At 47.3% G+C, this 12,566-nt stretch overlaps 1 protein-coding gene across 5 annotated transcripts in view; it reads left to right on the top strand.

Moving 5' to 3' along the window:
- The window catches only part of PRDM11 (PR/SET domain 11), a 46,755-nt gene that overhangs the window by 22,857 nt on the left and 11,332 nt on the right, over positions 1–12,566 (top strand). For 4 of the 5 annotated variants that reach the window (XM_084520344.1, XM_084520343.1, XM_084520346.1 and 1 more), the window contains exon 6: positions 10,377–10,564. In XM_084520344.1, coding sequence (XP_084376470.1) covers positions 10,377–10,564 — 188 coding nt within the window. Of the gene's footprint in view, positions 1–1,573; positions 1,987–3,753; positions 7,065–10,376; positions 10,565–12,566 lie in introns of those variants that run through there. The other variant, XM_084520347.1, reaches the window with a different exon arrangement.

Below are 12,566 nucleotides of genomic sequence, written 5' to 3'. Positions count from 1 at the left end.
ATGAAGATGTTTTACTTCTGTGTTACATCTTGATATCCTTTTTAAACGTTAGTTTGCTAGGTTTGTAGTAATGGTTTGGGGAATGATTTATATTAAAGCTGAAGTCTTTTACCTCGGATGTGTTGTGTTCTCAACAAAAAGTCAATGCCGACGCAGATTTCTGAGAACTTCCTTTTAGAATACTTAGAATTATATCACATGAATGCTGAAAAAGTTGACCTCTCTCAAAAAAGTCCCCAACATACCTGCTTTTAACTGCTTGAAGAGAAGTAAAAGCAATCTTTTCTAAAGTGTATAACACTAGAGGAACCGTTTTGACCTTTTACTTCACTCTGTTATAATTCAGATCAACACATGCACTAAGATATCCCAGTGGTTCTTCTCATCCACAGCCGCCTGATCCCTTCAGTGCTGCATTGCATGCTTACACACAGGTTCCCAGGCTGCAGATTATTCCCCTATCCACAATCCCACCCTGTTTACACACAGAATTGCATATTCACACAATCCGTTTCCTCCTTCCCTAGGGAATAGATAAAGTTGTTTTTTTTCCCCAATAAAAAAACATATTCAGGACTAATATTTTGCTTATTTTTTAAAGTTTCCTTTGACTGTAGCTGGAAAAATGAATGCTCCCGACCCCCCTTTGGAGGCGCCACACAGAATTGCTGGTTCTCAGAATGGCTGCGGCTCCTCAGTGGGCTGAGGCTGCGTGTTGTTCTTTTGAAGCACCAGAGGCTAGGCGCAGGATCCTGTCAGCAGCAGTGACAGCAAAGCCTAGCCAAGAAAAGCAAGTGGGTGGCCTCATTCCTTTTGAGAACAATAGGAAATGGCAACCATTTCTGGGTAAAACAAAAGCTTACTGTGAAGCAGACAGACGTTGGAGGCTCAGTGCCGTGGTGCTGAAGAAGAGACTTTTCCTTAGGAAAAACAAATTACAGAAATTGGCCATGAATCTACTTAAAATCTCTCTCCCCTGAAAACAAAAATAAAAAATCCACTTTAGTGTGTAGCCTTTGCATGAGATCCTGTGAGTTTTAACAAAAAGGGTAGTGTAAAAGTTTCCATGGTATGTTCTGCCAGGCAGAACAATGAGATATGTTTCAGGCCTCTAAATTTCCTCAAGAACCTGCTTTCAAGCAATGACACCTTGAAGCTAATTCATGAATATGATTGCGAGTCCTCATGCTTTTTTTTTTTTCTGAATACAAACTGCAGCAACCGATACAAGGCTGTACTGAAATTCTCCTATGTAAGCCAGGGCATCAGGCTAAGTGTAAAATTTGATTTTAACTGCTAAGCTGAGAAGGCTCCTTCACACTGCTCTCGCTTGGTGTTTGTCTTTCGTTGTTTGTTTTTTTTTAAGCTTGTAAGTTGCCTCTTAAAAACAAAACGACTGCCTTTTCCTGGTGCGATAGAGGGAAAACGGAGAGGCTGTTGAGGGTGGGGGGGAGCTGGATCCCACCAAACTCCTCTGCCCAGGAGCAGCACTGGTCAAGTGGTTGGATGCAGGGGGATACTTTGCGCTGATTTCCTTTTACCCAATTGTGCTTTGTGGGATGTTCAACCCAAGGAACATGGCTGAACGAAAGAGGAAGCCCAAGTTTTCCAAAGAAGAACTGGACATTCTGGTCACTGAGGTGACCCGAAATGAAGCCATGCTGTTTGGGAGGGAGACCATGCGTCTATCCCATGCTGACAGGGACAAGATCTGGGAAGACATAGCCAGGCAGATCACATCAGTCAGCCAGGTCCCCAGGTCTGTAAAAGACATTAAACACAGATGGGACGACATGAAGAGAAGGACCAAGGACAAACTGGCATTCATGCAGAGGTCCCTCTCTAGCCCCAGCAGCAAGGGGCGGCCCTCGGCCATCGTCCTGACCGCCCATGAGAGAGCCATCGAGTCAACACTGCATTCATCACGCCAGATGCACGGCTTCCGGAGAGCGGATCTGGACGTGGTTGACAGCCCGTCAACGAGCTGTAAGTATCATTGCCTTAACACCTCTCTGTCTTATGCTTGCCTTTCTCAGTTTGACACTGGAGGAGAGTTGTGTGTTTTTGTGAGGTGCGGGGTTGCCCGTCAGGCCAGGTCCTGCTGCAGTGTTCGGTTTCGAGGCAAGGCTCTGGTAATCGTGGGGTGATGAGATGGATGGAGGGAAGGTTGTTTCTGAGTTAAGATCATCTCCTTTATCTATTTATCTAGTCCTTTTCCATTCTGTCTTCTAAGGGTAGACATTGGATTACACTTTCTTAACAGGTCATAAGCCTGAACTAATCCTACAAGTGAGGGAACAGCAGTAGTTGAAGTGCAACTGCCTCCAGTCCATGAAAGAGCGTTTGTGAAGGATTAGGAGTTCTTCATCTTGCATGCACCCCAGTAAAACGGCAGAGCTGTCAAGCTGTGAGCCGTGTGCCTGTCACTAATGGATCGCTGCATGGTAACCATCTTCCTTTCAAGAGGGCTCTTGGGTGTAGCTCAGTCATCACTGCCACTTGTGGCAGGAGGCCAGGCCACCGGTGGTTTCTTACTAGTGGTCTGAAGGCTCGGTGCACGTGCTATGAAAAAGGTAGATGATAATGGCTCCCTTCTCCACTCTTTTTTAAGAAACTACTGGCCCTGCTTTCTGAGTTAATCTTCCTGCATCACTACTCTCGGATACCTTCCGGTGCTGAACCATGAGCTGCTTTTTGCAAGTCTTTCCCCAGTTGCATATATATGGTTTTCTTGTGTGGTGGTGGTGGAAACTTCTTGGTCTGTGAGCTTGTAGAGATACACAGGAGAAAAAGAGGAGATAACTTCCTGGAAGTAGGCCAACTAATACATCACGGATGGCACTGTCCTATCATGTTAGGTCTTATCTCATATCTGAAGTAACACTGTTAGTGGGAACGCAAGGACGAAAATCTTTCAAGTACTGATGAAGTGGGACTTGGTCATTCTTTGCATCTATCTCGGGAGCCAGTTGTGCTATTTCAGAGGTAAAATTAATACAGCTTGAGCAAGGAGATAGTGGACAGTTGCAACAACTGAAATATCATCTCTTCTTATACTTGGCATGCCTCTACCCATGAACTGGCACATCACTAGATATTTATCAGACTAACAAGAGCTTTCTGGTAGTGTTTTGCTTTGATTTTGTTTTTGCATCAAGTGTGCTTGCCCAGTAAATATGAGGTCCTGTTGCTGCTATGCCTGACTGCCTGTTCACCTTACCCAGTGGTGGCAAGCCACATAGTGGCCTTGCAGCACAGACTTTGTGAGCAGCAAGTGCTACATCTTTGTCTTTCTTGATGAGGAGGATGTAAGAAATAATGTGGGAGCAGGGGTCTGGCATGAGGAACCAAATGTGTTGGCTATTTTGAGGCTCAACCAAAGGCCAGGCACCTTTGTCTCCCCAAAATACTGGAGTGTTCTAGCTAGTTGTGATTTTGCAGAAAGTGAGTCATTGCTATGGTCTGAAATTGGTTGATCTTCTAGTAATGAATAATGCTATGTAGAAGACACTGTGGCAGCTTGGACTCCTCCTCAGTTGGCTGGGTTTGCCCACTCTTCAGGCCTCTTGTGGCTAAGCTTGTCAGCCAGCTGCTAACCTTGCAGCGTGTGCATGTTGAGTTACACACCAGCATCTACAGGCTGCAGGGGTGGGGGGGGAACTCTTTTTCCACACGCTTTGAGATACCTTGAAACAGAAGTCAGAGTTGTGAGGGTTTTCACGTTAATAATTCATGCTTCCTTTTCTGTTTAAGCTGAAGATGAAGAGATGCCAGGCACTTCTCGGGAACACTGCTCCTCCTCGCTGAAGAGGGCCAGTGCAGGAGTCAGCCAGCTCTCTGGGCCCTCCTTCCTCCACACCTCCTCCTCGTCGGAGCACTCAGAAGCTATCAGCCAAAGGCAGGAATTGCACCGTCCATCACCACGCACCTCCTCGTCCTGCAGACCCCCACGCCCCCGCACAAGGAGCCCGCCCCTCTCCAGCTTCGATCGCCAGCTTCTTCATTCCCACTCGCAGCAAACAGAGCTGTTCAGGCAGTTCTGCCAGGAGCTGGTGGCTATTCACAGGGACATGGCAGAGAGCATGCATGTCATCGGTCAGAAGATGGCTGACCTCACCAGCCAGGTTGGCCAGATGTGCCAAACCCTGTCAGAAATCCGTGATGGGGTCCAGGCTTTCCATAGGATACAGGGTCCTAGTGTCGTGCAGGGATCTCTTCCGCAAGCAGCTTGCACAAAACCAGCCCCTGAGCCCAGTGCAGAGTCTAACCAAACCCCCTCAAAACAGACTCCTCCTGCACGGACTACCAGGTCACGAAAGAGAAAGCACCATTTTTAGTCTGCTTCTTGTAAAGAAGGGTGCCCTGTGCTGAGCTGCTGCATGCTCACGTGGCCTCTACATGTGTATTAGTACTATGTGGGGAAGGTCAACAGCCACCCCCAGCCCATCCATCCCCCAGCTAACATCCAATAAAGCACTGTGAATTATGGCAGCTGAACAGTAGTGCTGTCCCTCTGCAGTGGCAAAGAGGAATCTCAGACCTTATAGAGCTTGGGATGTAGGGCATCTTTCTATTCATAGAGATTAGGAGATTTCACTGTTTTCCCCATGCTTTAAACACTCTGTAAGCTAAGAGATACAGTAGGGAATCATTATCTTGATCTCTTTTTGTGCCTGTGAAACATTATTTACTGAGGCAGTGTCCTAGAGAGCTCCCTTTGCAATCAACCCACAAATCTACCCTAATACAGCCTTCCCATCATCTTCCTGTGAATTAGTGTATGCGCTCTGCAGAGTCTTAACTAACAGATGCATCCTTACAGCTCTAAAGATTTATTGCTCATTATTTTTATCTTGTGTTCAGCAATAATGGGCAATTCAGGGCTTACTGTGACTGTTAGGCATAGGTTTGGGGAAAGGTATACAAAAGCAGAGCATATGCAGGGAAGGGAAGAAAGCTCAAAGCTGAGAGAGCTTTCTGCCATCAGAATGACAGGAGAAAAGATCTAAGCTTTGTGTGGCATTAGACTGCTGAGAAGGGCTGCTATGGCATGTGCCTGGATGCTGCAATACCACGTGCATTTATATCAAATAGTTTAATCTTTGTCTCCTCCAGTCTTATCTGAAACCCTCACCTACCTTTCACAATTGCACTTAAAATACGGTTATTTCGTAATATGACAGCTCTTAAACAAAATTGTATCATATTATTTCCTTGCATGTTGTAATCTTTAGTTTTGAATCACCTCTCCCTCCTCAAAATGTGAGAGACTGCACAGAAACAAGGGAAGATACAGGGCCTGCTTCTGACCTCAAGGACAATTTGGTTTTGTGTCACTGTAACTCTGTCAACTTCAGTACAGCTACTTGGGACTTGCTCAGTATTACTTAGGGTGGAATCTGTACTGTGTTCTTCTATCATGAAGAGTTTACAACCTCAATTCCCAGCTGTATAGTTTAAGTTCTTGAACATGTTGCTTTTATACTGCTTCCTTTTCCCTTAGAGATGCAAGAGAGAACTGTTAAAACATTTTAATTGCTTTAGTGCTGCATGAGGTTTCCATGTACAATCCCAATTCCTAAACTAATCTTTAATAATGTCACCTCAGGTGGTGATAACATACATGACAGCTTTTTTACAGCATCTCTGTTTTCCGCTTGATTTGCACATCTGTACCTACTGTGCTGCCCCCATCTCCGGATGAATCTGGACCATTATCATGTCATGCCTCAGCAGGGAAGAGGGCTGAGGTGTTATCCACATACAGTTAGCACACCACTGCTCTCTGGGCTGTTCTATTGTGGGGAAAGGTGGGTTGCTGAAAACTGTTCAAGTTAACATGAATACCCATCATCACGTAACGTGTGGGCTACAGGCTTAGCCAAAAAGTTGTATAGATTTCAGCAGGAATGGAACGTAGACAGCACAGAATAGCAGAAGTATGGCTCATTTTATGTCTTCTTGAAGGATTTTCTTCAATCTGTTGGCCTGTCCTTTGAAAGCATAGTGCACTAGCTTCTCTGATGGGAAGGTGACTGTATGTCTCCTGTGTCAGGCATTCCTGATGTTCTTTTCCTTTTTTCTTCTTAATTGTTCTGTAATCCTAATTCGAGTAATTTATTTTTAGTGGTTTGGTAAAAGGCCCTGGCTCAAGGAAGTAGAGGTCTGGTAAAAAGAAAGACCTGCTTTCTTCTGAGGAATGACCCGGTTTGGTTTTGTGCAAAGGAAGTTCCTCACAGTGCTGGCACCAGACCAGGGCACTTACCTTCCTGTGAGGATGTCCTTTTACTTCTGTTGTACCGTTTGTGTTCTGCAAAAGTCACAGTCTCTCTTCAGTTGAAGGGAAGATTGGGGAAAATGGTCTAAGTGGATCTAATAATATGAATCATGGAGAAATGAAAAATGGTGATATGTTTTAAAGGCTTTCTGAGTCAATACAGTGCTGCTGCTATATATTAGAGGTAGGATTTTATATTTTTATAATAAATGGTCCCTGCTGATGTTCTCCCATGGATATACTGATAGGATTAGTTCCTTTGATGTTGTCTGGGGGGATTCCATGCGGGAACCCTCAGGTCAGCAGAGGAGGAGGCTCTCGCCAGTGCTGAGCGCTGGAGGGAGTTAGGGGTGCTGTTGGCATCGTCGCTGCCAACAGTTTGCCTGCACAGATGCCTTGAGAGAGAGAGAGAACCCATTGTCCTTGCACAAGAATTGCAACCTTCGTACAACCCCCCAGAGGCTGGGCTCTGGTCTGGAGAAGGGACCTTGTACTATGGACTGACTGAGTTCTCCCCCAGTTTCCTCTGTGGACTATTACAGATTGGCCCAGCTCTGGGGACCTGTTGCCTGCCCTGTGTAGACCCCTTGGTGGAATGGCTTTTCTGTACTGGCTCGCAAAGGATACTTCCTCCTGCACACAGCATGTTAACTGAAGTAAGTGCCCGTGTTAAAGCAAACTGCTGTGCTCAGCCCCGCTGTCTCCATGTCTTGTCCATGCTGAAAAAATCCTCTCTCTCAAAGTATTTTTGTTAAGATTGCAATAAATATATAACACTTTTAACACAGCTGCTGTTGAGTCATTTATTTCTCTCATCAAATTTCTGCCTGAACATGTTACACGTCGCTCCAGACCCTACCTGTCACAGATTCTGAGTCTCCTCAGGAGCGCTCAGCATCGGAGAGCTGGGGCGGTGGTTGAGTGGTGGCCCCCATGGTGCCTGCCTGGGCTGCTAGCAGCTCTCCTGCTGCACCTCCTGCCACGGCAGCACCGTGACTTGACCCACCTTGACTTTGGAAAGACCCGTGGCCTTTTCCTGGTGGTGCTCTGATGACAGGCTATCCACAGAGCATTGCTGGGGCTAGCCAAAGGATGAGCAGTGGAGGGGTCAGCAGGGAGGGGGAAGGCATGGGGCAAATCTTTGGGAGAGGAGCAGAGGCCTGAGCTGCTGGCTGCAAGGTCTCCCTTGTACCCCACCACCTCTCCCAGCTGCTCCTGTTGCCTTGCTGCTGAGGCTGGGAAGGAAAAGGCCCTGGCTGCCAAAAAATACTTTGCCTTTTTTTAAGTGTGCTCACTGGACTATCCCAAAACGTGACAATTTGGCTTCCTAAAAGGGCCATGGCTTAGAAAAAAAGGACTATGAGGACAGTCACAGCTGGGGCAGGTGCCCCTGTGGAGCTGCGCTTCCACCAGCCATGGGGTTGATCCAAGCCTCCACAGCAGCAAGCAGAGCTCGTAGATGCTCTCCTTCAGTGCCAGGACTGTCTCAGCGGTTCGTCCTGAGCAGCCTGGGCAGAATTTGTTGTCCTCAAGCCTTGCCAGGAGCCTTGTCCATCCCAGGGCCCAAGTGGTTGGGAGGTCCGTGCCTCAGGGCAGATGAAGCGTCCTCCTTGGAGCTCCAGATGGCTGGGCCTGCCCCAGCAGTGGTCCCATCCCTGCTCCTCCTCCAGGGATCACAGTCCCACAGGAAACCTGCTGTGACAGCGGTGCCATTTTTGTCCCAGGTGTCTGAACAAAGGTTTTTTGTTGCCTTTTACCAGTTGCGTGTTGGGCATGGGGTCTCCTCAGGCAGTTTGTGGCCCTGCCTCTCTGAGCAGAGTGGGGTTTAGGAGTGGCTCAAACCATGACGTGCAGCAGCACTGGGCGTCTTAGCCCAACAAGTGGAATTCGAGTTTTATGCAATCCTTCCTAACCTGTGTAATTTGTGCCTTTGGGGCTGCTGGAGTCAGGGCTGGGCAGCGTTGGTTGGAAAGCATTTTTGTCTTTGTGGATGATCTCATCCGCATTTACATTACCTCAGGAAATTATCGCAGATACAACCTTTCTCTCTCACAACGTAAACCAGCTCTGGGCTGCCAGCAGCCATGAAGAAACGTGTTAATGACCGTATTATTCCATAACTGTCTGCGAAGGGCTTTTTTAACCTCTCAGAGAGAGATCTCCAGTGCCAGTCGCTGCTGGGCAGCAGCGCTGACAGACTCTCGGAGGCAGAACCTTGGAGGAGCTCAGGGGCAGGAGGAGAGCCAGCAGGAAAAGCACACTAATGCTTAATAAAATACTTCATAAGAAAAGAGAGGAGTGGCTAACCAGTCTCTCCCCTCTATGTACAAAATAGTGTTTTAGAGAATTTTCTAACCCTCATTGCTGGGAGGCATCCTGGCATTTTGCTAGCATGGGGGAGAGCATCTCTGAGGATCACCCACGCAGCAGAGCATCAGACTGACTGCAGCAAATGGCTGCATCTTCTGGGTGCAGTGGCAGGTCTGTCTGGATGACCACCACAGCTTTTGTGATGACTAACATCCAGAAGTGTCAGCCTGGCAGCAGCAGCTGAGCACCTTTGCTGGACCTCCTTCCCACCACAGTGCTTCAGGCCTCTGCTCCTTCTCAAATGCATAAACCAGTGGTCTAAAGGTTCATTAGTTTTGTCATAAAAAATACATAAAAATAAGAGTTAATAAAAAGTCAATGTTTGGCGTATTTTGGCAATGTCAGAGCCTGTTTAAATAATTGCTGAAGACTGCAGAGCATCCTGGGTAACACAGCTGGGAAAAATGCAGCTGATTCCAGGCACATGCACAGTTGCTTAACATTAAAACCAGAACTGCTGCAGCCTTGGGCGGTCTGAGACATTGCCGACTCATTTTCTGTGTTTTGTGGGAAGTTTGACCAAGTTTATGACCTTATCTGTGTGGGTGAGCGTGGTCACATGCATGTGGGCTGGTGTCTTTATCTGTGCATGCACGTGGCCAGAGAAAAAAGGGCATTCAGAGAAAAATTGACAGCTTCCTTAAGCCAAGAAAATGCCTGTGAGCTAGAAGGGAACGTTTGGGCAAGGGCTGGTAGCAACACACTGCTCGTCTCCATCAATGTCACTGCAGCAGGGAGTGCTGAATAACTGAGGCAAATGGCATATGAGAGGAAAAGGTTTTCAGCTGTGAACCAGTCAGGTCTGCTTGCAGGTCTTCTAGTCCTGGGCAGTTGTCAGATTGTACACAGAGGCAGCTAGAGCCATTATTACCAAGCCTTTTCATGAATAGTATGATCCTACCTATAGATCTCTGTCTAACCAAGTTGCACAGGGTGCCAAGTGGTTGGAGTAGTGAATTAGTATGTTTCTGCTGAGCTGAAACTTAAACGTTTTATATCTGGAAGACAAACCTCATGCTCAGAAAGCAACTTTTCTGTTGGCACTGCCCAGAGGTCCCCACAGCACGGTGCTGGCATTTCAGTTAGTGTTTCCCTAGACTTCAGGGCTGAATGTCAAAATGCAAAATCTTACAGTACTGGCACAAGCTTGGTTTCCTTTTGGACTACCAGCAAATACCCCTGTGCATGTTGGCTATCTGTCTTTCTCTCCTGAGTTATCTCAATTCTGCTTGACCAAGAGGAGAGAAGCAAGGAAATCTGGTTTCTACTAAAAAAGAAGATAATGTTGGGAAAGACACCAGAGGAGTGGCCCTGCCATATTCAGGATGCCCCTAAGAGCAAAGGAGGCCCTGGGATGTGAAATGCTGGTAGGGAATCTAGAAGTCCTTGTTTCCATCACCAGGCAAAGAATCTTCTGCCAGTGAGAACCTGCATCACCATTACTGGCAGAGATACTCCTTCAGGTGGGATGTACAGTGTAGTAGTCGCTTCCTCAGCAGAAATGGACTCACTGGTTTAGTGCTCCCTGGGTGTCCATGCTCGTTGTCCTGTACCTCTGGCAATTTGCACACCATTGCGTATAACTCCATGCTTTCCAGTCTGGCTGTGTCGATGGCTCTCTCTAAAGGTCATTCCAGCATCATCACGGTTGTCATCATGGTGCAAGGGCTGGGAGGGGCGCAGGAGAGAAAATGTGTGCTTCACGCCTGCCTTCTCACCTCGCCCTCAGGTATGTGATCATCTCCCGGGAGGAGAGGGAACAGAACCTGATGGCCTTCCAGCACAGCGAGAGGATTTACTTCCGTGCCTGTCGTGACATCCGTCCTGGGGAGAAGCTGCGGGTCTGGTACAGCGAGGACTACATGAAGCGGTTGCACAGTATGTCCCAGGAGACCATCAACAGAAATCTCACAAGAGGTGAGTCCCTCTCTTTCCACCCTTTCCCCAGTCCCCTTTGGCCGCCACGTTGGTTGCACCAAGTGCAGTGGGTGAAGTAGGTGATGCCCAGGCTGTGCGAGGAGAGCTGCCCTTGTACACGCAGCTCACATCTGGGCAAGAGCCCCCAGTTCTGTGTGCCGTGGATGGAAGTTGCTGCATGAGAAGGACAATGTAAACACTGTCATGGGATCATAAAAGAAAGATTTGTGTTGTGTTGTTGTGTTGTGTTGTGTTGTGTTGTGTTGTGTCATGTCGTGTCATATCGTGTTGTGTTGTGCCATCTTGTGTTGTGTTGTGCCATCTTGTGTTGTGTTGTGTCGTGTTGTGTTGTATAGTCTGTGTGCTACCAGGGCCTGATGCAAAGCCCAGGAATCCCCTCTCACAAAACTTTCTGGCCTGAGGATCACCAAACTGGTGGTCCCAGAGACAGGCGCTGGGTTTGTCTTTGAACATACCACTTCCTCTGGCTCCCCTGAGCAGCTTGTTCAAGGGAGTTCTGGCTGGTTTTGCGTGCATATGAAAGAGAGATTTCCTTGGTGTGTTTGTATGTCCATTTTCCTGGCTTAATTTATCTCCTCTTTCTTCAGAAAGATAATTTGGGATCGGCGCGACATCAGCTCCTTAGTCTTACAACCTTAGAGTGCTTGTACAGCGTACAGGAGGTTTTGTACTTGTCAGATTGATTCTTCCCTGGATAAAAATTGTTATCTTATCTTAGCAATAGTCATGCTGGAACAAACCCAGCGGTCCTTTAGGTCAGCGTAATGTCAGCACTACAGGAAGCTTTAGAGGAAGGCAAAAATTCTTAATGCATCTATTCATCTGTACAATGCTGAGACCTGAAGTTAATTAAGGGCATTTCTTTCCAGGCCTAGCCACAGAACAGCAGGGCCTCAGAGGGGCAGCCACACTAAAAATAACTTTCTAATTAAAATTCCCGTGTATATTATTACACAGCTGCTGTTGCTGCCTTGACTTGGTAAAAGGTGTCTCCTCTTTAAGCATGGGGTGGACAAGATGTCCTGAAAAAGATGGTTGTCCTCCATCACCTTGGAGTTCTTATGCACTTGCAGTTGTTACATCTTGATGGCCGTGCTTGGGCAATTCCCACGTCTGAATTAACACCGGTATGAATGTGCGTTTCTCTGTTAATGACCGTATTAATCACTGAGTGATAAGGTACACGCTGCAGTGGTTTTGCTGCATCCCATGCAGATGTTAGCTGTCCAGATGGCTTAGTACTTTCTGAAAGGACTGCAACAGACAGGCTGTGCCCTGAGAGGAGCTGTGTTGCAGCACTGGTCTGGAGGGGCTCCAAGGCTATGAGCCCTGCCCTACAGACTTGCCTTTAGTCTTGATTTATCATGGTTTGTGTCAGCTGAAATGATAACACAGCTGGCTCGGTGCTACGAGTGCTGTGAAGATCTGCCTCTGAGCTCCTTAGGACCTGCAATATCCTGCCTCACACTTGGGCAGAAGCTTAGGTGGCTGTGTATACCATCCTAGAAAACTCCTGACATCTCAGTGAGCCCATCCTTCAACCAGCTGGGCTCCAGGCTGTGTTCGCAAGAGGAGCACAGGAGTGTTGTTAAAATGGAGCATCACTTAGGGCCACTGCTAGACTTTTGAGACATCGCATCCTCAGCTGGGAGGGCACTGGGGGTGCGATCAGAGAAGGGCACAAAAATCTGCTGGGCTGTTTCCTGTTTAAAAGATTCCAAATTCCCTGCAGATGAACCAGTAAAGTGAAGTCACAAGCTTTACTAACTCACAGAAAGTAACATGGTTCCTGGGTTTTGTTTCTATCGGTAGTTTCTGACCCGCCTCATCACTGGAGTTGATACCAATAATATGAGGGATCGTCTTGGGATTTCTGGCTTTTCCATAGGGCCAAATCATTCAGTTGGCTAGGGGAAAAAATCACCAAGAAAGAAGAAGGATCCATTCTCTAAAACCCTACCTCTGCCAATAGTTCTTAGAG

The sequence above is a fragment of the Aythya ferina genome, assembly GCF_964211825.1.
Source record: "Aythya ferina genome assembly, chromosome: 5".
Lineage (NCBI taxonomy): Eukaryota > Metazoa > Chordata > Aves > Anseriformes > Anatidae > Aythya > Aythya ferina.
This window is presented reverse-complemented; position numbering and strand designations above follow the sequence as displayed.